Below are 27,134 nucleotides of genomic sequence, written 5' to 3'. Positions count from 1 at the left end.
AAGAGGGTAATGTACCGACAGAGAAACCCTGTATCAAAAAAGCAAAACAAAATAAAATAAAATGAAGGTCATTACATTATCTTTCAGTTCCTTCTTTAATTTCTACGGTCGGGAAGAAAACAAAAAGCCTCCACCAAGAGGCAAGAGGAGACATTAAGAAACAAGAGATAGAAAGGCTGGGGAAACAGAAGGCAGAGATCTCCAGGGCTTGGGGGCGTTGGCCTGTGGTTTCTGTCCCTTTGTGTCTCCTTCTCACTCTGTCAGGTCAGGTGAAAGAGACCGAATTCACATCCGCTCTGGGACATCGCTGGAGGGCATGCTGGCTGCAAAGCTTGCGGATTACATGAATAAATCTGGAGAGGAAAAATCTAGCAGACTTCCTGCAGCTTTGGAGGTTGGGAGTGTACTCTATCTCCTGCATACCTGGTCCAGGTAGCAAACACCTAGAGTTTGGGGAATCCACAGAAAGAAGAGGGTTAGGCCTCAATTTCTGCTCTTTAGCGTCCCTGGCTTAGTCTGAGCATCCTGAATGGAGGTGAAGGAGGGGCACACCTGCAGCCTCCAGAGCCCGGCTGACCTGGCGTGGGATGTGTGTGTGTGTGTCATCAGTTTGAAGGACACGTCAGCGACCCACGTAAGGGCTGAGCCAGGAGCTGGAATTCTGAGGGATGATCCACCGAGTGACAGAAGAACCCGGGCTCCCTGGGGGGTCAGGTAAGCATTAGGCTTGCCCCTTACTGGGGACGGGAGAGGGGCTGGGATGGAGGCGGGGCTCTTGAGGCAGCCCGCCAGTGGCCAAGGGGGAGGGGCGTGGCAGAACATAGCTCCGCCCCCCGCGCACCGCCTTGCTTGCAGACCAGAGCAGGAGGCGGCAGCCAACCTTGGCGCTGAATGGGCGGGTGGCGTCCTGCTCTGTCCCGCCCGCCGCCGGCCCCCCATCGCCTGCTCCCGCCGCGCCCGGGTCTCCGCCCGCAGCCGCCTGAGTCCGCTGGGCTGTGAATGAAAGGCAGGCGCGGCCCGGACTAGCTGCCAGCGACGCGGCGACGCCGGCCTCCCGGGAGACGCACTCCCCGCCGAGATGTACGGTAAGGAGGGCTTGGCGCCCCGGCTCGGGCCCGCAAACTTCCAGACGCGGACCTTTGTCCCCCGGAGTGGCCCCCGGCGCAAAAGCGAGAACGCCGACTCAGTGCCAGGCTGGGCTGTTTCAGTCGCCTGTGACCGTGCGTTTGTGCCGAGAGGACAAAGATGCCTCCGGCCGGGGGACTATCTGGTCCCCAGAGGTCCCTCGGGCAGGCGTTAGCAGGAGCTAGGGGCGGTGGTCCGTCGCCTGGTAGGGACTCTGATTGTCGAGATGCACCCGGCTTTGGGAAAAGCGAGTATCTCCGGAGCTGAACCAACGGAGTGTTGGTGGAGGTGATCGTGTGACAGTATTTGCAGAATTAACAAAGAGGCTTGTGCTTGGGAGTTTGATGCGCGAAAGTGGTCCAGGGTAGAGCGGAGCTGCTCACTGGCAGTCTGATGCCGGGCTCCTTGGATGTGGGAGGCGGCGCCGGCAGTGCAGAAGCTGGCGAACCGGCACTGGAGGTTCGTCTCTCAGCTGGGTGGACTTGGCCTCTACCTAACACTGCTGCTAGTGATATGCTAGTGATATGCAGGCTCCCCAACTTCCAGGTTGGCCCTGCGAAGGGCTGACGGGAAGCGATGCTGCTTCGAGGGTCTCTCCCAATTCCGCAGCCACCGCCCCCACGGATGTGTGGCAGCTCCAAGACCCTCACGGTGCACTGCTCTGCTTGCTTATTTACCAAGAATTCCTCTAGTTCTGCAAGGCAGTGTGGATGAGGAAAGCGCTCCTTGGGTCCCACTTTGCAGCTCAAAAGAGTGAACCAGTCTAGGAATGGGTTGCCTTGCAGAGCCTACCAGGGGTACAGTGTACGTGTATTTCTATGGACACAGTTTATGAGAACCCGTGTCTCCGGTAGTTTATTCTGGGGTCACAGAAGAATTGGAGCAGTGCTCTCCCTCCTACTGCAGGGTAGGGGCTCGGATGCACCTGAGGGGTGAGTGATCTAGAAGAGTGTGTTCCCAATTTAACCCATCTCTAAGGCTGCTGGCTGCCTCTGTGAACAGACCATGAGTCACAAAGTTTGTTAGCGCAGAGAGCAGGCAGAAAAGGCTCAGCGGTTGGTGGGCCTCCTATTTAGAAGACAAAGACTTAACTTTTGCCTTGCATCTCCTTCCCAGGCCAGTTGGATTACACAGCCACTATGATTCCTACAGAGGTGTCAGCAGGTCCTCACAGCAAATATTAATTCTCTTGGGTGGAGCAAATGGGGGTAGGGGAGATGTTCTCAGAGGCTGGACCCATAACCAGTGGGGACTTTCGAAGAAGGTGACTGGACTTGTGCTTTGCCTATTGTGAGGTAAAAGAGCCATATACCTTTTTATTCTATCTGTGCTCCCCCCCTCCCTTTTTCTGCAGAGGGAGCAGGCTGAAGCTGCAGATCACTTGACAAAAGCATGTGACTGCAGGGGCACCTGCAGTGGGGAAGGAGTTAGGACGGACTCATCAGTATGGGCCAGAATTAGCAGTCCTGGGTCAGTCACAGTATTACATCTAGTAGATAATGTGATAACTTACTTAGGGTGTCTGAGAATTAGGGGTGGGGGGGTGGGGGTGGTTCCTGGTCTGCTCCTGTTGGAAGAGCTAGCTAGTAGAGGATGTGGAGACAGTGTAACTGTGGGCTATTTTCAGATGCACCACGAAATTCCAATTCTCTTTAATAATGTTTTTATTTCCCCAGATGCAAATGGAGCAGGGCCAATCCTAAATAGAAAAGATTGTGATGAAGAGCTCCTCTGGGTAGTTACCTACAGCATAGGGAAGGCACATTCATGCTGGGTGGGAACCAGCCCCTTGCAGACTGGTCCCTGGAGTTGTCTCTGCCCTCAGGTGGGAGCCTCACTTGCCTGAGGCATTTTAGCGTAAGAGGCTGCAGAGCTGTTAGCATGCTCTCCCTAGACATCAGTGATGAAAAGAAATGCAGGAAGGGGACAGCCTGGGCTACATAGTGAGTTCCAGGTTAGCCAGTGCTGCATAGGAAGAGGCCATCTACCTAGGAAGGGTATCTAAAATAGAGAAAAGATGGCATTATGGACTTCCTACAGATTATTGTTCTTTCGCCTAATTTTCTAAGTGACCTGTCCAGGGTGACAGGTAGAATAAGACAAGGTGACACCGGGCCCCTTGGCTCAGAGCTAGCCCCTGTCTCCCTTCCCCAAATGTCTCAGGAGAATGTTTATCATTAGATGCCAGCAAGCATTTTATGAACTGATAGATAGTAAGGATATATAGAACCAGAAGCTGCCCAAGAGCTGTAGATAAAGGCGATCTTTGACCACCTACCTTGGTGATGCAATCTCTTATAAATGCAGATCCTTGAACTGTGCCCTGTCCTCAGACTGTGTCCTCCCCCCTCGACAGCTCCACATAGATCTTCATTTTTTTCCTCCTGTCAGTCTCTACCTTACCTTTGTCTTTCACGACTCAGTTATCTTGCTTGGCTCAGTCTGTCTCCTTCCTTTGCCCTATAAGAGACCAAATGTCTTTTGTCTTTCCTGAGGGCACAGTGGGATCCTAGACCTGGGGTCATGGGATACCAACCCAAGAGCCCTTCACAGCTTTGTGGCCTTAGACAGGTGGGCTCATGTCTCTGAGATCTATTGCTCTATAAAATGGTGAAGTACCCACCCACCTGCCAGGTCTGTTGTGCCTTTTAGAAGCCAAGCGACAGGGTCAAGAGCTTTATAAGAGGTTCTACACTTGCACAGCAGTGCACAGAAGAGTCTGTCCATTTCGCCCCTCGTGGAGCCTCTTCTTTCCCCTGCCTGTTTGCATCTCTTCTCACCACAGCCTACACAGGCATGTTACTTTGACCTTGCTAACCATGACGCACTAAACCGCTCTCCTCTTCCCGTTCTTCTCTTTTTGAGACAAGGGTCTCTCTATGCATCCCGAGTTAGCCTTGAACTCTTCTTCATACTCCTGCCTTTGCCTCTGGAGTGATGGCTTACACCGGGTGGGGATGGGGGAACCACACCTGAACAGCCTGAGCTGTTCTCTGACCCATCAAAGCTGTTACTATCATCCACTCAGCTATAAACCACAGTCACTTTCTTAAATGGCTCTCCAAAGCGACACAATTTACTTCCTAGACTGTTTGTTTGTTTGTTTGTTTGTTTGTTTGTTTGAGACAGGGCCTTCCTTGTAGCCCTGGCTGTCCTGGAACTCTGTGTAGCCCTGGCTGTTCTGGAACTCTCTGTAGACCAGGCTGACCTTGAACTCAAGAGATCTGCCCGCCTCTGCCTCTCGCTGGGACTAAAGGTGTGTGCCGCCACTTCCCTGCCCTATAATCTTGATTATATCCCTGAATGTGGAGTGACAAGAGTCTTGATGAAAAGTACTTTGTTCTGGAGAGGGACAGTTACCAGATGAGTTTTCTACAGAGGTGGGTCCCACTGTCTTTTGGTTAGGATTATATAATTAAGATTTAACCTATTCCTCTCACCAGGGCGAGAGGCATGAGAGTGTCCCACTTCCCCACTGAAGCCAGATCGAGCTTCCTGAGACAGCTGCCTCCAGAGACTGAGGGCAGCTGGCCAGGAAGCATAAAAAGACCGGAGAGGATTTCCCCACCACACTGTGGTCTGGGCTCGATGGTCCCACTGATGCCAAAGCTGCTCTGCCTAGTTCCTCCGTATCCTCCGGTTGTGCTCCCTCCCTGCTCTGTGATGACAGACAGCAGTGGGGTCCAGCTTTTGAAACTGTGCTCGGTGCATCCAGTATATTCTGCACAAATGTTACAAATGGAGCAGAGGAATTGTAGGGCCAGTATGTCTCTCCTTGAGGTGCAAAGACTCACCTTTGTAGAAATCTGCCTGTTGGCCTGCCTCCCTGTTTTTGTCTGTCTCCCTCTGTGTGTCTCTGTTTTAGTTTCTGTCTCCGTCTGCTTGTCTGTCTGTCTGTCTGTCTCTCTCTCTCTCTCTCTCTCTCACACACACACACACACACACACACACACACACACACACACTCAGTCATAGTGACCTCTCCCTGAAAATCTTGAGCCACCCTACTTGGTACCCACCCTACTTGGCCTCAGTTGCATAGCCTGCCCTTCCCCATCTATCCTCCCATTCTTTATTCTCTTTTGGAAGAGCACCCCCACCCCCTCTGGTTAGAGCCTGTTTTCTGTCTCTTGCTGCTCACAGTTCAGTGATTCAGGCTGTCACTGTGTTGTTCTTTCATACCAATTAAAAACAAGAAGTTAACATCACTTCACAGAAGATCTGGAGAAGAAAGAAGGCGGGCGGGGTGGGGGTGGGGAATCACCCCTTCCCTGCTTCCCATTCACACCCACCTTAGGGCTTGAGATTAGCTCTATGGTAAAGCCAAGACTTGATCTCTGGCACTATAAAACAAAACAAGCAAACAAACAAAACCCTTATCAACAAACTCTAGAGCTGGGCAGTGACCCACACCTTTAATCCCAGCCCAGAACTCAGGAGACAAAAGCAGATGGTTCTCTAAATTTGAGGCCAACCTGGTCTACAGAGTAAATTCCAGGACAACCAGCGCTACACAGAGAAACAATGTCTCAAAAAACAAACAGAAGAACAAGCCACTGGATAAAACCTGTCAAAGCTCCTGCTTTCTGTGTTACAGTTTCCCTGGATACTATGTTTTTGCCACCTGGTCAAATCCTTTGTCCTTTATCTTTTGCTTTCTTTCTGGATCTCTGCTGTTTGTCACTCTTGGCCAGTGACTGTGAAAGAGCACTGAGCACAGAGCACGGAGCACGGAGCATGGAGCACTGACTTGAGCAATGCCCTAGCCCAGTTCTGACCCCAGCTCTTCTCCTCAGGTAACCTTGAAATGGAGCTTTTCTTAACACTGGTGTACACATTCACGTGCTCTGAAAAGAATGCCCACCTCACCATCGAAATTAATTTGAATGAGAGTTGCCCCACTTTTCTCCTATCCTCAATTCTTCTCTGCTTCTTTATTTTGTTTGCGTGTATATGTATGTATGTATTTGTTTACATGTATATGTATATGTGTATGATATATGTGTTTATGGTGCGTATGGTGTGTTGGGGGCACCCACGCATGCCATGGCATGTATGTGGAGGTCAGAAGACAGTCTTTGCCTCCCACCTCACCTTGTTTGCTACAGCACTGTGTGTGCCAGGTCAGCTGGTCTGGGAGCTCTCAGGGTCTATATTATCTCTGACTCCCATCTCGCCCTAAGAATGCTGGGATTAGAGCTCTGTGCTGCCAGAACTGGCTGTATGTAGTAGATCTGGGGGACTTGAACTCAAGTCCTCCCCTTCTGTATGGCACAATACATTTTACCCTCGGAGCCTGGTCCCTCCCCCTTTGCCTCTTGACTTATGAAAAGAGGCAAAAAAAAAAAATCAAATAAACAAAAACCTATGCCTCATAGCTTAAGTACAGTGCTTGTTAATTCAAAGAAAGTTTAATTTTAAAAAATGACCTTTATTTTCCTTTACTGCTGCCAAGAGTAACGATCCTTCTAGAGACTCTGAAAATATAGCTAGCGATAACAAATATTGTCTTTGACACCTGTTCTATGCACTTGTTTACATGGCTGAAATTACTCACTTTACACAAGTCCCTGTCGTTCTTTCCCACATGGCATATGTACATCCTCCCAAACCTCAAGTTAATGAAACGTTACTTAAAATAGATATTTATTGGAGGCTGGGTTGCTGTAGCCCAGTGGTCAAGGATATATATACTTGGCAGGCCTGATGTCCTGCTTCAGTCTGTATGTTAGTTCTCTATTACTACATTAAAAATCAGTAATAAATTAACTCACAAGAGAAAAAATTTGTTGACTCACAAGTTCAGTGGTCTATGCCAGTGAGCCCCATTATTTTGGGGTCTGTAGTGACATGGCACAGTATGGTGGAAGGTGGTAAGGAAGCTGCTAGCTTCCTAGTGGCCAGGAAGCTAAGAGAGGTTAGAAGGCCAGAGCCCCAGTGTCTTCGAGGGAAGTCATGCCCCAGTGACCTGACCCTTCCATCATTTAGCCTCAGGGCTTGCACCATTTCCCAGTAGCACCAAGCTCAGAACCAGGCCTTCAGTTTATGGACCTTTGGAGAACATTCCATATCTAAACTATAGCAGATCCCAGCACTGTATGCCCATGCACACACATGAACATACATATGGGGACTCATGTGATATTTACCTATGTATTCATACATATATATGTGTATTATAGTGATTGAATCAGGCTAAGCCTATCCAGCTGCTCCAACATTTATTGTTCCTCTGTGATGAAAACGTTTAAAATCCTGTTGTCTTGCCAATACATACATACATACAGGGGCTGGAGAGATGGCTCAGAGCTTAAGAGCACTTGCTCTGGGGCTGGGGATTTAGCTCAGTGGTAGAGTGCTTACCTAGGAAGTGCAAGGCCCTGGGTTCGGTCCCCAGCTCCAGGGGGGGGGGGAGCACTTGCTCTACTTCCAGAGTCCTGAGTTCAAACCCCAGCACTCACATCAGGTGGCACACGACTGCCTATAACAGTGATTCTCAACCCGTGGGTCGAGACCCCTTTGGGAGTTGAACGACCTTTTCACAAGGGTAAGCATATCAAACATTTACATTAGGATTCCTAACAGAAGCAAAATAACAGTCATGAGGTAGCAATGGAAATGAGTGGTTGGGGGTCACCACAACATGAGGCACACGTCTGTGAAAGGGTGGCGGCCTTAGGAAGGTTGAGAACCACTGGCCTATTACTCCGGCTTCAGAGGACCCAACACCCTCTTCTGGCACCCTCTTCACAAGTGTGCACATTCATACACATAAGTGAAAATAATAAAAAACAATCCATTGTAATTAGTCCATCGTAATTATCGGTAGTCACTCAACAGCAGACAGCTGCCATTTAAATTGTTTTCGTATATTACTGTTGAGCGTGTGCACATGTGCGTGCTGTGGGGGAGGGGACGCATACCACAGTACACTTGAGAAGGTCTGAGAACAACTTCTGTGCAGTTTGCTTCCCTCCTTCCACCTTTGCACGGCTTCTGGGGATCAAACTCTGGCAGCCCTAGCTTTTTGTTTGTTGGTTTTAGCCCTGGCTGTCCTGGAGTCCATTCACTCTGTGGACCAGGCTGGGTTTGAACTCAGAGATCTGACTGCCTCTGCCTCTGCCTCCTGAGTGCTGGGATTAAAAGTGTGGCCCACCAATGCTCTGCTACCCTAGGCTTTTTTTTAAACAGGAACTCACTAGACTGACCTGGACCTCGGAGATCCTCCTGCTGAGTTTAAAGGCTCCCGCCACCTGGCCCTGCAGTGATTTTTAAAGGCTATGGTACGGTACACTGAATAAAGAAATACCTGGTGTCCAAAGCTTCTTTTGAACTCTGGAATTTTCCCTTAAGCCATAGTCAAGGAATCAATGTAAGTGCCTAAACACATTTTTAGAGTCTTGTTACTATGGTCAGAATTGTAGTTTTTCAGCTTTTGTAAGTAACACCTCTCTGAGCAATTATCAGAATGCCTATCTTCTGGTACCTTCTAAGGCAATACATACTAGGGATTAGTGGTCTGGCTTCAGTTAATCCTGGAGGTGAGGGCTGCAGTTAAGGCTCGGGTATGGTTGACGGAGCCCTTGCTCGGCATTCCCGAGGCCCACTTTCTCGAAAGTCTTTGTTAATCTGGGCAGGGCGTTCCTATCTTTCTAGCTTGCATTCTGGGTGTGCAGTCTGTGGAGGCAGTCGGTATGCACACGTGTGCACGTAGTGTGCAGAAGCCAGAGGTTGACATTGTTCTCCTGTATCACTCTCTGCCTTATTTCTCTCTGCCTTATTTCTGGAGACAAGGTCTCACGGGATCAGAAGTTCTTTGCTTTGGCTAGGCTGCCTGCCACTGACCTTGAAGGATCCCCTCCTGTCTCTGCCTCCCTAGAGATGGGGTTACAGCCATGTTCTACCACACCCAGCTTTTGTGTAGGTTCTGGGAGCCCTAACTCAGGTCTTCATGCTTCTGTAGCAAACACTTCCCCAACCGGACCATCTCCATAACCCCATAACTTGTATTTTATGACTAACACGTCTGTAGTTTTGAGCATTTACATTTCAGTGAATTGTAAGAATATGAGTGTTCTATTTCTTAAGGGTATTAGCCATTTGATTCTCGTTTGCTTGGTTTTATTTTGAATGGAAATAGACAAAACCCGCCAGTTATTTGTGGTATAGCAGCTAGGTATGAAATACCATAGGGCGTCCTGGAAGACACAAAAATATATAAAAGTCTTTTTATCAAGATTGTGACTTAAGGAGCCAATGAGATGGCTTAGTAGGTAAACCTGCATTCCACCATGACTGAAAACATAAATTCAATTCCCAAGACCAACATGGTAGAAGGACAAGACTAACCTCCACTATTTGTCTTCTGACTTCACACATACTAAATAAGTGTAACAAATAGCATCTTATTTTTTTATTTTTTGCATTTTTAAAAAATATTTATTTATTGTATACAAGTACACTGTAGCTGTCCTCAGACACACCAGAAGACGGCATCAGATCCCATTACAGATGGTTGTGAGCCACCATGTGGTTGCTGGGAATTGAACTCAGGACCTCTGGAAGAGCAGTCAGTGTTCTTAAGGGCTGAGCCATCTCTCCAGCCCTGTTTTTGGCAGGTTTTACAAGGATGTGCTCAGTACATGGCACAAAGTTTATTTAACTTCATCCAGCAATATCTTGACGTGGAAGAGACTTGTAAGGTGAGAGACACTATGTGCTACCTGACTTAATGTTGCCTGAATTCTATAAATTGAGGTTATCATTTCTATATTTGAAGTGAGAAAACCGGAGGCCTAGAAAGTCAAATAAACTTGCCCATGGCCATCTATTTTTGGGTAAGGATTTGAACTTGGACTTTCCGACTCCAAATGACATCACACCAAATCCAGACCATTTAAACCTTCCAGAGGATACAGGCCTCACTGCACCACACACCTCCAGACGCGCACGTGGTGAGCTGGGAAGAGCAGGAGAATAAGGTGACAGAGTTTTTGAAAGTGACACACCACTGTTCTATGGCTCCAGGCCACCTTGTGCATGGGGTCTGTTCTTGTCCTACCCTGTTATCCTTGTTTTGCTTTGTCAGAGAGAAAGGCTCCAGGAAGAACCATGAAGGACTAAGTAAGAGTAAGAAAACATGGAGACAGATGTGCAGTGGTGGAGAGAATGGAGATGGCACATGTGTTCCACAGACGGGCAGACGGACAGGCAGGCAGGCAGGCAGGCAGGCAGACAAAGCAGCGGGGCTGGCACCCCCAAGACTGTCATACAGCGTTAGGGTAGCTGTACCCTCAAAGAGGCCACCTATCCTGGGTGGTGCATGTCTGTAATCCCAGTACTCCAGGCAGAGGCAGAAAGATCAAGGAGTTCAAGGTCATCCCAGGCTGCACTGCAAGTTGGAAGTCACCTGGTCTGTGTGATACCCTGCTTTAAAAGACAAAAGTCTTGTGGCCAGTGTTTGGACTAGACAGAGAGCGTCTGGAACAAGAGGTGCTTCCTGTTTCCCTGAGAGTTTGCCTGTTAACGAGACCTTGCCATCCAACCTCAGGTCTAAGCAGACTCAGAGGTGAGTTTGGAGTAGGCTGTATAGAGCAGGCCTGACTCCTACGTGGATCTCATGCATAGACTGCGCGTGCACCCATGTCCTATGTGAGCCTGGCTGGGACCAGGGAAGGGACAACTGAGTATGCTTGTCAAGTCACAGGACTCTGGACACTTAATTCATGCTTCTAAGTTCCTGTTTATATGGTTTTGAGACAGAGTCTTGGGATGTAACCTTGGCTGATCCATTGCCAAACTGACCCTTAGCTTCCTGGGCGCCGAGATTCCAGGCAGGCACCACCATGCGTGGCCCACATTCTTCATTTATAATGTGTGTGAAGGATTATCCCTAAATTACAAGAACGCTTGTACAGACTCCGCCTTAAGATCTCTCAAAATGACATCATGCCTGCCAGCACCTCCTAGCTTCTCACAACCTGTGCATGAAAGAAACTTCTAGAATGGACGCATAGGAGAAGATACTGGGAAAATCCAGAGCTCTACCACAAGTTTCCTTGTGCTTTGGGATGCTTTGTCCTTTATTACTTTGGTTAACTATTCATCCCAGTGAATGCCAGCTATTTCCTTACCTCACAGATCTGTGAGCCTCTTAAGCACAGTCTCTACGGCACACACAGTCTTGATAATCCCTTTCTATTTTTTATGTGCACTGGTATTTTGCTTGCATGTATGTCTGTGTAAAAGAAGTGGACAGACAGCTATGAGCTGTCCCGTGGGTGCTGGGAATCGAACTCTGGTCCTCTAGAAGAGCAGCCAGTGCTCTTAACCACTGAGCCATCTCTCCAGTCCCTGGTGTGCACCGTCTCTTTCTTAGTGGGTGGGTTCTGTTTTCCCAGGTGGAGAACTTCTGCATGCAGTGAGAACTCACAGGTTGGCACTGAACTTGAAAGCCATCACATGTATCATTCATATACACAAATAGGCCAAGCAGCCCATGAGACCATGCTTCCAGGGAATGAATATTGATGGGTTAGGAGTCTCACTGAGGCCTGGAACAAGGCTGAAATGATAGCAGCCGTGTACCGTCGTGCTGATTGTCCCTTCCCACTCTGGTGATAACTCATGTAGGAACAGACTGGTGTATAATCATCTGGCTTCCTCTTCTGGTTTGAGGTTTCAGTCTTGGGAAACAGCCCTGGGTTAGCTGTGAGAGGTGGCCCAGGAGGCCAGACCTTTGCAAGGATTTCCTCCTAGTTGTGTGGAGTGCAACATTAATGCCACAGTCTTCCTTTTCAAAAACAGAAGGTCATCTTGTGGTCTAAGTATGAGCAAATCTTTATTTTGATTTCCATTCCTGTCACTCGTATACCCTATCACAAACAAGATGGAAAGGCCCTTTGAGGCAAAGGCAGAAAATGTGTTTCTTGGCGCTTAGAAGTGCTGGCCCTGATGAGTGTTCCTGACAAACATGAAACCTATGCACCTTCAGTCTGGGAGGTGTGGAGAGTGCACCGTGTCGAATAACTGGGTCTTCTGTTGATATTGAACCCCTGAGAGTGTGTGACCTGGCCAGCAGGCCTGAGTCGACAGCTGGTAAAGACAGGAAACCCATCTGACTGCCGGAAGTTACTCATTAGGACTGCTACTAATGTCTTCTCCAGACAGCACTCTTGGAGAAGGGAGCTGAGTGTTCTGGAAAAGCGTGGGTGGTGCCGGGCATGGGCCACACTGTCCTTCTGCTTCATCAAGGACATTTCTGGAGTGTGTGGGGGGGAGTTGGCCATCAGAACGGATTCGGGCTCTGTTGCTGTGTGAATTTGGGCAGGATTCTCTACCTCCCTCTGCTTTAGTTTTTACCATCTGTAAATAGGAAGAGCTGGACTGGATGGTCTCCAAGGGTTTCCAAGCTCTTCAGCTCCTGAAGTGATTGGCAAGGCTAGTCTATCCCCTGACCCAGGCTTCTGAGCCGGTGGGCAAACAAAGCCAGGGAGGGTGGTGGGAGTGGACGGTGATATGGGGGTTGGGGGTGTGTGAACGAATCATCTTAGTGGAAACCAGTCCGCTCAGGTTCTTTCTATAGCCTGGCTAAGAATTAGCTTTCTCACCAGCAAGTCAGGAATAGGGATAACTATGTTCTGTACTCAGAGTCTGTCCTGGGAGGACCAATGGGATGGTCAGGCTGACAGGTATGCTAGGCCAAGGTACCCGGGGCCACCATTTTTGCTTTACATACATTCAAGTCTCATCCAAAATCCTGCTTGATGGGTGGGCCTTTCTTCATTCCTTCTCCCCGCTCTCAAGGATAATAAGGTCTTAGAAGTTAGAGGTCTTATGCAAAGTCACCCAGCTTACCTTGGTGGCACAGTTAAAAGGTAGCTTTTATCTCCTGTTGACCCATCTTCCGTGGGAATGCTTGAAAACACCATTTCCAACTGGGTTACTTCAAGATTGGAAACATTATGCCTCTGAGGGCATGACTGAGAGTGAGACAGGAGAGAATAACCATAGAAGAAGATACTAGCCGGTGATATATTAGACAAAGGACAAGTTACAGACTTTATAAGGAATGAAGGAAACCCAGCAAACATGGGGGAAAGAAACCCTTCATTTTAAGATGTACAAGAGACTTGACTAGGGAGCGCTGGTACAGGGCTTGCCTAGAATGTATGAGAGCCTGTGTTCAATTCCTTATACTGCAGAACAAACAAACAAACAACAACAAACCCACAAGGCTTCTCTCTCGAGGAGACGGTTAAGCCTTGTTAAGATTTCTGCCACTGCAGGGCAGTGGTGACACACACCATGAATCCCAGGCCTTGGTAGACAGGTAGGCAGATCTCATTCTGTTTCGTGAATGTATGTAGTTCGAGGCTAGCCTGGTCTACAAAGTGAGTTCTAGGAGAGCTAGGGCTACACAGAGAAACCCTGTGTCTCAAAAAAAAAAAAAAAAAAAAAAAAAAAAAAAAAAGAAAGAAAGACAGAAGAAAAGAAAAAGAAAATGGTTGGGGGGGATGTGTCTCAGTGGGTAAAGTGCTTGCCTGACCCTCATGTAAAAAGCAGGGTGATGGGCTAGACCAAGAGATGACTTCTGAAGAATTCCTAGAATGAGGATCTTGCTACTGGAAGAGGGAGATGTTCTTTTATAGCCTCGGAGGGGAAGAGGTTTGGTGTGTCCCGTAAGCCCTGGATGGACAAAGGACTCACTGCTTCCTTGCTGAGTAGTAAGTTTTAAAGCATCAGTTGCCTTTCTTGAGACTGCCTCTTTCTAGACTGCCTCGGGTCATCAGGGGTTCGGCTTCACGTGTTCGTAAGATATCTTAGGTGCTAGGGCCAGGCTCCAAGTGGCCATGGTCTGATTGATAAAGTATGGGGATATTGCTTTTAGTTTTGAACTTTTGCTTCTACAGACAAACGAATGGCTGGTCAAAATGTGGTGTTTACATATAATAGATGTTACTTAGTTCTGAAGAAGAAGGGCTGGGGATAGAGCTCAGGAATAGAGGGGGTATATGCCTGGCATTCATAAGGTCCTAGTTCAATCCCCAGAGTTGCAAAAAAAAAACCAACAATTTTTTTTAAAAAGGGAGGGGCTGGAGAGATGGCTCAGCTCAGAATACTGGCTGATCTTCCAGAGGACCTGGGTTCAATTTTTTTTTAAAAAAGAAGGGAACCCTCACATTCTACATGGATGAACCCAAGGACATTCTACAAAGGGACGGATGTTTTCACTAGTAAATCCTCATCGAAATACTGGAGCTGTTTAATCCATAAAGACAGAAAACAGAATGAATCCAGGGGCTGGGGAGCCAGCTCAGTCATTAAAGCTCTTCCCATGAAAGCGTGAAGGAGTGCCCGAGTTTGGTTCCCAGAGACCACGTACAGAGCTCGGAGCAGTGGTGCACACCGGTAACCGCGGTGCCCCCGGTGCCCCTGGTGCCGAGAAGTGGAGACTGGCGGGTCCCTGCAGCTCCAAAGTGAGAAATCTTGTTTCAAAAACTAGGTGGCCACCATGAGGGAGAGCAGGGAATGTTTCGTGGGTAGCAAGCATGAGAAAGTGTTTCATGCACAAAGGGTGCATTTTTAAATGGAAAGTAACTCAAGATGGCGGGAAAGCAGCACGGATGGATTTAGCACCTCGGACGGACGCTTGAAAAGAATTGAAATGGGACATTTTTGTATTCCCTAACTTAATCTTTTTCACGTGTGTTGGTATTTTGCCTGCAGCACGCATGTCTACGTGCCATGTGTATGCAGGCCTGCAGAGGACATAGGTCTTCTACTGGCATTATGATGACTGAGAGCCATAGTGTGGGTGATGGGAGTTGAACTTGGGTCCTTTGGAAGGGCGCCAGTGCTCTTAACAGTCACTGGGCCATCTCTTCATCCTCCCCCCACCCTCACGCCCCTCTTTTGAGGCAGGGTCATGCTAGTTGCCCAGGTTCATACACTTACAGCAGCAGCTACTTGGGGGTTGGGAGGAGCAGTAACCATTGTACTCAGCTTATATAAATTTTACCATAATTTTACAGAAGTTTTATACATGTATATTTGTATGTTTGTATATACACACATGCACACGTGTGTGCATACACACACACACACACACACACACACACACACACACTCAGATGGCAGCACCTTCAAATCTGCTTTGTACCCTTACTACTGGTCCTGCTGATGACCTCGCAACAACCACCTGTTATTTAGGGACATCTATAAATGGAGGCTCAGAAACAGACACCCTTATATTCTTTGATTTCTGCAAAATCCATCTCTAATTAAGACTGGCATTAAAGGGCCATTTTTTAAATGAAAATTTTACCTAAATCAGACTAATGGCCTGTCTGCTGCTGCTTTTTCTGCAGGTGGCTAGAGGGATGGTTGTTAGATTTAAGGTCTAGGCCACAGATGGGCTGCCTTAAAAGCAGATGCACTCTTCACTGGGGGCCGGCTATTACCCTCAGTGGTGAAGCTGCGATGCTATGAGAGGTCCACACGGCTGCTACTGCGAGGAGATCAGTATAAAGGAGGACCTCAGCTTCAACTGAGCCACAAGGGTTGGTCCTTGAATGATGGGTTGATTTTTGACTGAGCTACCTTGCAAGGGCAACTCTAGAGTGAAGTGAGCAGCAAGCTTGGAGGAGGAGGGAGAGCAGGAGGAGGAAGAAGAGGAGGAGGAGGAGGAGGAGGAAGAGGAGGAGGAGGAGGAGGAGGAGGGAAGAGGAGGAGGAGGGAAAACAGGAGGAGGAGGGAGGAGGGAGAAGGAAGAGCAGGAGGAGGAGGAAGAGGAAGAGGCAAGCAGGAGGAGGGAGAGAAGAGATGGTGAAGCTAATGCCCCACCCAGGAACTGTGGTAAATGCATGCATAGGTCCTATGCTTGACAGAAACACATTGGAGCTTCAGCAATGGCTAAGACGACCATGGATGGTTTTAATTTACTTAAACGCTTTTTTTCACATTTTGTATAATGAGCATTTTAATGTCAGGGCATAAATATAATTAAAAGTAGTTTTCATCACCAGCAGCCTTGTGGGTAGTTATCTAGAGTCTTCTAATTATGGTTAAGAAGTAATTTCACAAGGATTCATGCAAGAACAAATCTATGTTGATAGGATTAAGACCCCAGTTGGATATAGACATTGGCTGGAAAGGTGGACCTTTTAGGGGCTTGGAGAGGTCCTATATGTTGAGTGGTTGGTTACACCGTTGTAAAAATGCTTGTCAAATGCAAGACAAATTATATCACAATGAGCATGTAGGAGCCCCAGGAAGCAGAAAGTAGGCATGTAGACAATCACAAGGCTGTTCTGTGGTCCAGGCTGTGGGTGTGTTAGGAAATAGCCAAGGGTCTGTGCCAGCCTACACCATGACTTTTACCCGTAGCCCAAGATGATCCCTGGCACCCTGGTCAAAGGGCTCATTTAGAGCTGCTGGGCAGAGCCCACAATACAAGGCAACTTCCATGTCGAGCAGCAAGCAGAGGAAGCTGACCCCTGCAAATCCAGTCCACTGGCAGCTGGGAGGCTGATGGTGCCAGCAGGGTAAGTGGGCAGAGGGCCCACAAGCAGAGTCATCTGGGCAGAGGGTCGCCTTGGGAGAACTGAGATTGACACTGCTGCCTCTCAGGGGACCAGAAATGACAAGGCCTGGCTCTAATATGCCTTCAGCAATGTCTCGGCCTAACACAGGCGTGGCTGAGCAGGGCCAGCTTATGAGAAGGATTGATTTTTTCCATTTCGTCCTTGGGGCTTTTGTGATGGGCTCATCGCACAGTAATGTCATTCTAAGACTGCACAGCCGTTAATGGGTTTGCTGTTCGCCCAATGTCTTAATAATGGGCTGGGTGGTGACATCCCTGCACAGAGACCTATGTCTCCATGGTTAAGATGAATTTTTCTCTAATGGCACATTGGAAAGAATAAATGTCACTGTCTCCCTTTCAGACCATAGGATAAGTATAAAGACCCCTGGAGAGACACATAGCTTTGGGATTTAATTCAGCCACCCCTTTAGCACCTGGGTGTCTTTGAAAATGTTATCTGCTTCATGTCTTGTTTTCCTCATCTGTTAAATGGGACAACAAACTCCTCTCGATGGCATTGGGAGGGGTAAAGAAAAAGGTATTGAAACGGCACAACGGTTCCTGACACAAAGTACTTACTGTGATAATGAATGATAGATGGTGCTGATGTTAATAGAGAAGCCACTACACATTTCCCCATCAGCCATTCTGTTATGATGACAATGATGCACCTTGCTTAATGTAGCGCTTTCGAAGGAGAAGGAGCCGTTCTCCCACCTTGTCTGCCCTTCACTACCTGCCTTAGGCAGCATCTGTCGAAGGCTTCGTTCCTCAGCCAGGTGGAACAAAACGCCCATGCGCACCAGAGCCCTGCTTCATTGAAAATGGGTCTTGGTGCCGCCCCGGCCTCTGCTTACATGGCATTTTTAGTAGGACTCAACCTAGCATTTTGCATCCCCCCCCCCCCCGAATTCCCATTCAGTTTTGCATTTTAAACGTATCGCTTCTGAGATTTCCCTTTGGCACCGGGACCACCCTGAGCTCTTAGATTTTATCCTCCCTGGGCACATTGCCTGTTCTATGTTCTGGCAACCCCCACATGATACAACCGACTCTCTGGTTTTTATTTGGACATCTGAATAATTGATCTCAGATTCTTAGTCTGTAAGAGTCCGTGTCTCAAGTCTGTTACCCGTCTGTCTGTAGAATTAAATCACTTAGACTTGCCCCCAATCGACTTGGCGCCGTGACAGTGAGGCTTCCTCAGGTTTCTATATTTATGTGTGTTCATTTGGAAACTGGAGGTGAGTAACCCTGCTTTTTATAGGTCGCCTGTTGACCACAATAGGAAACTGGATGTATTTTAGGAAAGAGGAAAGCAGAAATGTGCTGTGCATTCCAAATCCCGATTTCTGGCTCCTAGCTCCTAACTTTAAACCAAATCACCAGTGACATTACTAGCACACTAGTGTTTGTCTGTGGTAGATTTTTGGTGCTGCGAGCTCTTTAAGAGCAGGAGTTATGGGGTTGGGGATTTATCTCAGTAGTAGAGCGCTTGCCTAGTAAGCGCAAGGCCCTGGGTTCTGTCCCCAGCTCCGAAAAAAAAAGAAAAAAAAAAGGAGCAGGAGTTATTTATTGGTACTTTTAACCTCATGGTTCACGTGAACTGGAAGAAACAAGTAGAGCATTGCTGAGTATCAAGGTATTCGGATGAATGATGCCCCACAAGAAGCTCGGACCCTTCTCACACAGAGCTAGCTAGACACACAAGTGTGGACTTTCTTAAACCTGAGCTCTCGTTTATTGGCATTCCTGGGGCTTAAGAAGCTCACAAAACACTTTCATAGATGTAACTGATAGACTGCCTGTCCTGGTAAATACTGTTTATGGAGTGAGTGCCTATTACCAATGCAATTATGGAGCAAAACGCCAGCTCTTGTGTGGCCATTGGATACACACGGCTGCAAGAGAAGCTTGGGGTCACAACGCTGTAAAAGTTGAAGCCAGAAGGTGTTGAGCCACCTCTCAAGTCCATTCTGCCAGGCAGGCTCCCAGAAGCCTTCATGGTTGCTTCTGCAGGCAACCTGCAGTCCTGGGAATTCACAACTGGCCAGTGAGCAGTGTGCCATGTGGAGACACGTGCCCTCCCTGGTCTGCAAAACTGTCCTTACCTCTGGGATTTGTGTGACATTTTAGGGAGCTCCTCGAACCACCAGTCACTGCAACTAAGATGACACTCTCTTCTCCTTTTCTGGTTGTTCTTTACTTTCTCTCTTTGAACTTCCAATGTCACTCCCTCCTAAGGGCCTCTCAAGGGTAGCCAGTGAGTGTCTGATAGCCAGGCCTTGCAGAGTCTTCTTCCCTATTCCCACTGTCTCTTTCCCAAGATGACTCAGTTAAGAGCAAGGACTGCTCTTCCAGAGGACCAAAGTTCAATTCCCAGCTCTCACATCCAGTGGGTCATGGTGACCTGTAAATTCCAGCTTCGGGGATGGGGGGTGGGGGGTGGGGGTGTTCCAACACCTCTGGTCTCTGCTGGGGCTTACATTCAAGTATGCATACACATGCACAGACATCAACACGTAATCTAAAATAATAGACATAAATATTTAAAGAATGATCTAGCCAGGCAGTGGTGGAGCACGCCTTTACTCCCAACAATCAGGAGGCAGAAGCAGGTGGATCTCTGGATTTGAGGCCAGCCTGGTCTACAGCGAGTTCCAGGGCTACACAGAAAAACCTTGTCTTGAAAAACAAAAAAAGAAAGAGAGAGAAAGAAAAGAAATATATTCACTTCCCCGCCTCACCTGTGTGGTTGTCGGCCTCTGCTTCTGCTTGGTGCAGATCTTCCAGAAGAGACCAGAGCAATGCTCTGAGGGTCTTTCTGCAATTTCCTGCCCTTCTCTGCCCCTAAATGGCTCCCCTGGAAGCCTAGTCCACTCCTCTCCATACAATGCTCCCTTTCCCCCTTTGGCTTGAATGTTACTGACTCGCCCCCACCCCATCTCCATGGGGAATGTCTAAGCTAAAGCCGGCTGCCTTTGGAAGTCCTGGTCTGCTCCCTGACACAATTGGCTCCTGCACGGCCCTTTGCTCCGACAGCTTATGTGCATGTTGTCACTCCAAAGCCACAGAACCCCTCCTCCTGTTTCCTTTCACCTCTTCATATCTGTGTACGCTATGCCTCTCAGGTGGCGTATGCCACCTGTGTACAGGAATAGATGAGATAACTTCTGTGTCACTAATCAGCTTCTTCCAATCAAAATTCCAGTAAGAGCAGAGCTGAGCAACTGCAGAAAAGAGTCTGTGTGTGTGTGTGTGTGTGTGTGTGTGTGTGTATCTGTGTAACTCTAGCAGTCCAAATCTTTGAACAGAATCAGATTTTCAATTTAACTTGAAGAGAAAATGTGAGATACATTAAGCAGCAGCTTCTTCTTCCCCTCCCTCTCTCCTCCCCTTCCCCTTCCTCCCCCTCCTTCTCTCCCCCTCCCTCTTCCTCCTCCTCCTCCTCCTTCTTCTAATTTGGGTGGATAATCTATAGAACATTTCCACTGGGGGAAGAAACACAACCGAAAACTAATGGTCCAAAATCAGAGATGTCTGAGGAAACCTACTAGAAAGACCCAAATGTCACATGTCTTTGCTGTTTAACACAGTAGCCACTGGCTATGGTTATGCATGGCTTTTTTTTTTTTTAGTTCAAAATACCCTTTTTAAATTTATTCTTTAATCAATTCATAAAGGTATGGGGTAGTGCATATAAATGGGGATCCATGTAATGTTTTCGATATAACTACACATAAGCACTGTATAATGTTTAAGTCAGGCTAAGCTAAACTATCAGTTAAAATATGTGTTATCCTTTGTTAAAATGTATGTATATGTGCGTGCCTGTGTCTTCTTGCCTATATGTACACCACAAGCATGCAGTACCCTCAGAAGCCAAAAGAGGGCTCTAGGTGCCCTGGAACTGGAGTTACAGTTGGTTTTAAGCCACTCAGTATGGGTTCTGGGAACCAAACTTGGGACCTGTGCAAGAGCATCAGAGGCTCTTAATCACTGAGCCATCTCTTCAACCCCCAAGTGTTTGTCATTTCTTTATGTAGAAATTAGGAAATGAGACCAAATATAATCTCACTGTATAGCTCTGGTAGCCTGGAACTCACTCTATAGATGAGGCTAGCCTCACAGTCACAGAGATCTGCCTGCCTCTGCTTATCCTCTGGGTCTACGACATACACACGTACATCACTGTTACCGCCTTGCTGCGGTACCACAACACGACCTTTTCCTCTGGTCTAACTGTAGCTTAGTACCAAGCAGTCCTTTCTTGTCTCTGGCTATTGAACAAAATGAAACCTTCGTATCTAAGGGGCAGAGTTTTTTTGTTTGTTTGTTTGTTTGTTTGTTTTTTGTTCTTTTTTTCGCAGCTGGGGACCGAACCCAGGGCCTTGCGCTTGCTAGGCAAGTGCTCTACCACTGAGCTAAATCCCCAACCCCAGGGGCAGAGTTTTTACTTCAGAAGCCACAAAGTCTGACAAGATGCTACTATCTTCCGGTACCACCATCTACTGTGGAATTGAGTCAGAGAGGTTGAAAGTTTGAGACCAGTGTGAGAAGCTTAGCAAGAAAAGTGAATGAATGAATGAATGAATGAATGAATGAATAAATAGTAAAATAAAACTTAAAAACCCAAGAGACTACCACACTGTGTGACCCACTCTAAGAGCCTCTTCTTGTCCCGTCATCAGTTGGCCACCCAGCTCCAGCCGTAGCCAATGTTGCCACTGTGCTTGGGTCCTTATGGGTCTTTCTATATTTGTAGCATATTTTACTCACACGTCTACATACACGCCAGGCTTGTTGCACACACACCAGTGATATCACGTCAAGTGTGTCTCACAGATTTCCTTTGAATTACCAAGACATTTGCAGAGCTGTAAATGGCAGTACCCACAGCTCAATGTCATTTGTCTTGACCGCTGCATGGATGTCCCCAGGTCAGGCAGCCTAGTCCCCTCCTTGGGAGCATTTCGTTGTTTCCAGACAAAGCCACCAAGGCCACTCCTGACCTGCTGCTTTGGCAGGTGAGCAGGGACAGATATGAAGACATGGGATTGCCTAGGTGTCCATACTGTGCCCTGGGTTCTCCCGTCCCGACATCCTGCCCAGGCAGAGTTCCAGAGCCTCGGTGGGGTTAGCCCTGCGTCTGAGACGCCACCACAGAGCCAGCATTGACTTGAAGGTAGGAAGCTGGCAGCCGAACCCTATTCTGATCTCTTGTCACTCCTCATGCTGAGAAGATTCTATCAAATGGAGGGTGACGAGGCCTGAAGACACAGGGACATTAATAACAAACCAAGATGGCGGCACAGACAGCACTGCTGAGGCTGAGCCAAGCGTAGACTCCGGGAAGATCAGAATGCTTATGAGTACCTTGTTTTGTTTTTGAGACTGAGTCTTCTTATGTAGTCCAGGTTGGCTCAAACTCACGGCAGTCCTCCTGCCTCAGCAACATGCATGCTGGGACTGCAGATGTACACACCGCCTTGTGTACTACCTTGCCTGACTGTACAGGGTCTTGTTTTTAAGTTAGATTTCTCAAGTTAACTCACTACACTTATTCTAGGGCACAGGCAAACAAAAAAAAAAAAAATTAGGTTAGAGGCTCGCATAGTGCAAACATTTGGGTGTTGGGTGCTGACCTGTGAATAAAACACAGATTCATCACATATTGTGTTTTAAATTTCCTGTTTTAAAATTCATCATAGTCTGATACTCTAGCAGTCGGCCTACTTCCCCTTTGAACATCCTCTGCCCAGATTCAGTAGTAGCCCAGGCCCTATGGTAGATACAGTTAAGTGTGGTAATGGTTTGGATATGAAGTGTCTCTGTTGCTCTTTTGAGAGGTTCTAGAAACTTAGGAAGTTGGGTCTACTTGGAGGATGTTTCTCATCATCCCAGGCTTTCCTCTCCTCCTCCTCTCCCCTCTCCTCTCCTCCCTCTCTCCTCCTCCTTCCCCCTCCTTCCTGGCTGCTGAGAAGTAAGGAGATCGCTACATTTTTCAGCCACCATAATGTTCTGCTTCATCATAGACCCAGAATCCACAGAGCCCATGGCTACGGTTTGGCCCCTCTGAAACCATAAGCCAAAATAAACCACCCCTTTACTAGGTGTTTTTTGTCAGCTGTTTTACCACAGCAATGAGAAAGTCCAATACTCCTCTTATACCAAGCACCACCCCTACTGGATATCTAAATCTATACATGATACTGGATTTTAAATAGCCTGTGTCTTACTCCTATAATATGTTTAGTTTTATAAAACAATAAGTTTGGTTTACAAATTAGGCACAGTAATTTATAAGCTTGTAAATTTGGTGAGAGATTAACGATGACAGGAAACTAAAACAGCTCAATGGGCTACAAGGGGGGGGTGGTTAAAGCATCTAAGAACCATTGTTACAAACAGGATTTGAAAAAAATTAAAGTTACAATAATCACATCTCGTGTAAGGTGCCAGCGTCACTGCCTTCGCACTATGGGTCCGTTTTCAAATAAAATAAGGTTTATCGGAACGCAAGCACTGAAGTATTGTAGCGGTCAGTCTGATAACCAGGATGTCTACCGTGTGAGTATCTGGATGATAGTGTATACGTCTTGGATACGCTGGGCAAAGAGGACGTTCACATTCTTGCCTGGGTGAACTGAGACTCCATGAGATTTCATTATGCTACTTTGAATCGCATGCAATGTAGAACTTAGGAGTTTTTATTTCTCAAGCTTTCCATTTAATCTCTTTGCACCACGATGGGCCTGGGATACCAAATTTCAGAAGGAGTTTGGTATAGACAGCCAACGACTGTTGTATACGGTCCTTTCTTATTAAACATCCCCATCCCTGGGAATTTCTCCACGGTGTCCCCTTGTCTTCAAAATGATGCCAGTGAAGTTTGCACTTAAATTATTTATTCAAACACATTTCAGCCATCTGGCCAAGTTTCACTGGGAATGCCTTTGTTGGCAGACATCACGGTGAAAGTATGTCATGTGCCTATGTTTAGTGGGAACCTGCAAAATAGATTACCGATGCCGGGAGGCTCTCTCCATTGTTCTCCCTGAAGAGTACTAGGTAGTTTCCAGACTCTGGCCCCAAATCACTTTGTGTCTCATGGCTGTTTCTCAAACCTCACGTGGCACTCTATTGATATGAGAGTATCCATATTGTCTTTCTGGGCTGTCGAGATGGCCGGGTGAGTAAAGGTACCTGCTATGTGTGCAAACCTTGGTGACTTTAGTTCAACTCCTAGGTGGAACATGGTGGAGGGAGAGAACTCACTTCCACGGCTGTTCTCTGACCTCCATGTGTGCCCCTGCTCACATGCACAATAGAAATGGATCTTTTAATACACACACACACACACTCCTCAGGGGTGGGATGAGTTCTAATCCAGCTCTCAAGACCAGTGTGGCTAACTCACCCTTGAAAATGGAGAGTCAACCATTTCTCTCAGTAGCCCCAAGATTTTGTCTTTTCCCTGCCTGTGCTGTCTGCAAAGTTCGGTCCTCTGGGCTTTCTGTCCTCTTCTCACCCAGGCTCTGACTTCTATCTGTAACAGTCTTCCTTCTATTTGCTCTAAACTTCAAATCCAACCACCCAGGTTTCTCCTCTGAGAGCCCACAAGTCACTTCCTTCAGCATCCCTCCAGGTTACCTTCTCCTTCCTTACCCCAGCAAGTGAAGCAGCTCTTGCTCCCACATCCTCTCCTGCTACAGTGGGGACCTGTCCTGCCCCTGAAGACCCAATTCAGACGCTTGAGCCTTATTCCTGCTTCTGCCTGTAGACTCTGAAAATCCAAACTCCGGGAGTGATCTAGAAAAGGGAGAATGACTGTAACATGCAAATGTTCTTCCCAACATTATTTTTTCTCCATTGTGTGGAAATGTAAACAAGGCAAAATGTCAAAGAATTGGGAAAAGATGCAGTAATTCTCGTGGGTCTCCCTGGAGTTTGAAGGACCCATTCAAGATGCTACCTTGACAACAGGAAAAATGTGTATGAGTTGGGATGAAGCCCACGTCTGGGGCTGAATTGTGGGAGTTAGTTTGAGCACCTCCTGCAGACAAGGATGCTAACAGAGGGGTTGAGCGATGCAGCTGACGGCACATAGACCCATCCTAGTTTGGTGAATTCCAGTGCATGTGTTTGCAGTGTGGTGCACTATTCTTAGATGATTATTTTGCCTTTGTTTTAGACAAGGTCTTACTAAGCAGCCTTGGCTGGCCTCAGACTCGGAGATCTGTTTACCTCGGCCTCTGAGATTAGAGATGTGCACAGTTATCTATCTATCCAATTCATATGAGCGTTTCGCCTACATGTGTGTATGTGTGCTATGTGTGTGCCTGATGCCTGCAAAGGCCAGACAAGAGTATGCGATGCCCCGGAACTGGAGTTAGAGGTGATCGTGAACCACGGTGTGGGTGCTAGGAATTAAACCTGGGTCCTCTGCAGGAGCAATTGGAACCCTTAACCTCTGAGTCACCTCTCTAGCCTGTATACCATTCTTCTATCTAGTGAAAAACCTAGAAGAAAGTGTTCTTTCCTTAATTCCCCCCTCCCTCCCTCCCTTCCTCTCCGAAAGACAGGATCCTTCAATGTAACCTATCAGCTTCTCACTATATAGTCTAGAGCAGCCTTGAGTTCAATACCGCCGCTGCCTGTCTCCAGTTTACTGGGACGAAATTGCATCACTATGCCTGGCTTGAAGATAATTCTTTAGAAATGGTCTTCTATGAATATCATTTAAGATTTTCAGACATCTTAGTGAGTGTTCGCTCTACACTGAGACCTTTGGACTGTGAATCTGCAAGGATTCCCAAGCAAGGTTTGTTCCTGCGACACTTGTCCGTGTGATCCTTTGCACAGCAACCTTTCTTGCCTGGATGACCCCTTTCTTTTCATTACTAGATCCATACCCTTCAAGGCTGTGCCTGACTTATGCCTCCCCTGAAAGTCACCCAGCTGGAGCGCTCACGCACTCTGAGGAACCTCTAACATGGGACACTTTCCCAGAGAGCATCAGTACACACCCACCACCATGTTTTATTTCTGATTGGATATAATAGTCACTGGGGGGAGGGAAGGAGGCACAAAGGCCTTTCCTGTGTATTGTTACCGAATCTTACCCCAAGTCACCCCGTCACTGCTGGAACCATGGTGACCTCGGCAAATGGACTTCCTCCCTCCACTAGTGGCTAACCTAGTGCAAGGCTGGTAGTCACTCAGAGGGGACGGCAGGTGTGGTGCCATGTGGGGTTGTGTTCTTGGGCCCCTGTGTGTGCACGAGGCTTCTATCTATATCCAGTCCCCTTGACAGCTCCCATCTCTGCCAGCGGAAACATCTTTGCCTTTATTACGTTAAATTAAAATTACTTAGAAATACAGGTTACTAAGTAGTTGCAAAGAAGCAAAGGAAAGCCCCATGTACCCTCCACACAGTGCCCTCTGATGATGCCATAATGTGACACTATGGTTCAGTATCAATACAAAGGGCATTGGTCCTGTCCACAAAACAGTTTTATCAATTATAGATAACTTGATCACTTATTTTTACTTATTTTTGAGGGGGGGTTTTCAAGACAGGGTTTCTCTATGTAGCCCCAGCTGTCTGGAACTCACTCTGTAGACTGGACTGTTCTCAAACTCACAGAGATCCCTCTGCCTCTGCCTCCCAAATGCTGGGATTAAAGGCGTGTACCACCACACCAGGCTCGGTTTACTTTGTACATTTATCTATTGTGTGTATGGGAGTCCGTGCATGGGTGGAAGCGTGCCACAAAAGGCAGTGTTATCAGAGGACAACTTATGGGAACTGGTTCTCTCCTTCCACTATGTGCGTTGTGGGAATCAAACTCAGGGAAGCGCCTTTACCCACTGAGCCATCTCGCCAGTCTTGGTGGGCAACGTTTTAAAAAACATGCCATCCCAGAATTTGACCTTTTCTACTTAAACACACTTTCTCCATGCTTGCCTGACATACTTTGTCCCTTCAGATTTTATATGAACAGTTGCTCTGAAGTTGTGAGCGATCCATAACCCCGCCCGCCCACGCACGCACGCACGCACGCACGCACGCACGCACGCACGCACGCACGCACGCACGCACGCACGCACGCACGCACCCGATTCCTTGCTTGTGGGATCTTGGGCCAACGAATTAACCCTTCTGGACTTTGGTTTTCTCATTTGAAGAGTGGCAACAGCAACCTCATGGGGTTTTTGATTTTTAATGCAAAATGTTTAAGTTAAGCACATAAAACACTACACACTTAGGGACTGAAAAGAAGGCTTAGTGGTTAAACGTGCATTCTACTCTGTGCATTCTACTCTTGCGGAGGCCCCAAGTTCAGCTCCCAGCACTTACGGTGGGTGGCTCACACAGCCTGTAACTCCAGCTCTGAAAGATCTGAGTCCCTCTTCTGAC

The 27,134-nt window shown here is 47.6% G+C and overlaps 1 protein-coding gene across 1 annotated transcript in view; it reads left to right on the top strand.

Moving 5' to 3' along the window:
• The first annotated feature begins 851 nt into the window (after positions 1-851).
• Efr3b (EFR3 homolog B) overlaps positions 852-27,134 on the top strand; it is a 75,825-nt gene continuing 49,542 nt past the window's right edge. The window contains 1 exon segment of the mRNA NM_001427261.1: positions 852-1,085. Coding sequence (NP_001414190.1) covers positions 1,079-1,085 — 7 coding nt within the window. The 5' untranslated portion in view covers positions 852-1,078.

The sequence above is a fragment of the Rattus norvegicus genome, chromosome 6 (assembly GCF_036323735.1).
Source record: "Rattus norvegicus strain BN/NHsdMcwi chromosome 6, GRCr8, whole genome shotgun sequence".
NCBI lineage: Eukaryota > Metazoa > Chordata > Mammalia > Rodentia > Muridae > Rattus > Rattus norvegicus.
This window is presented reverse-complemented; position numbering and strand designations above follow the sequence as displayed.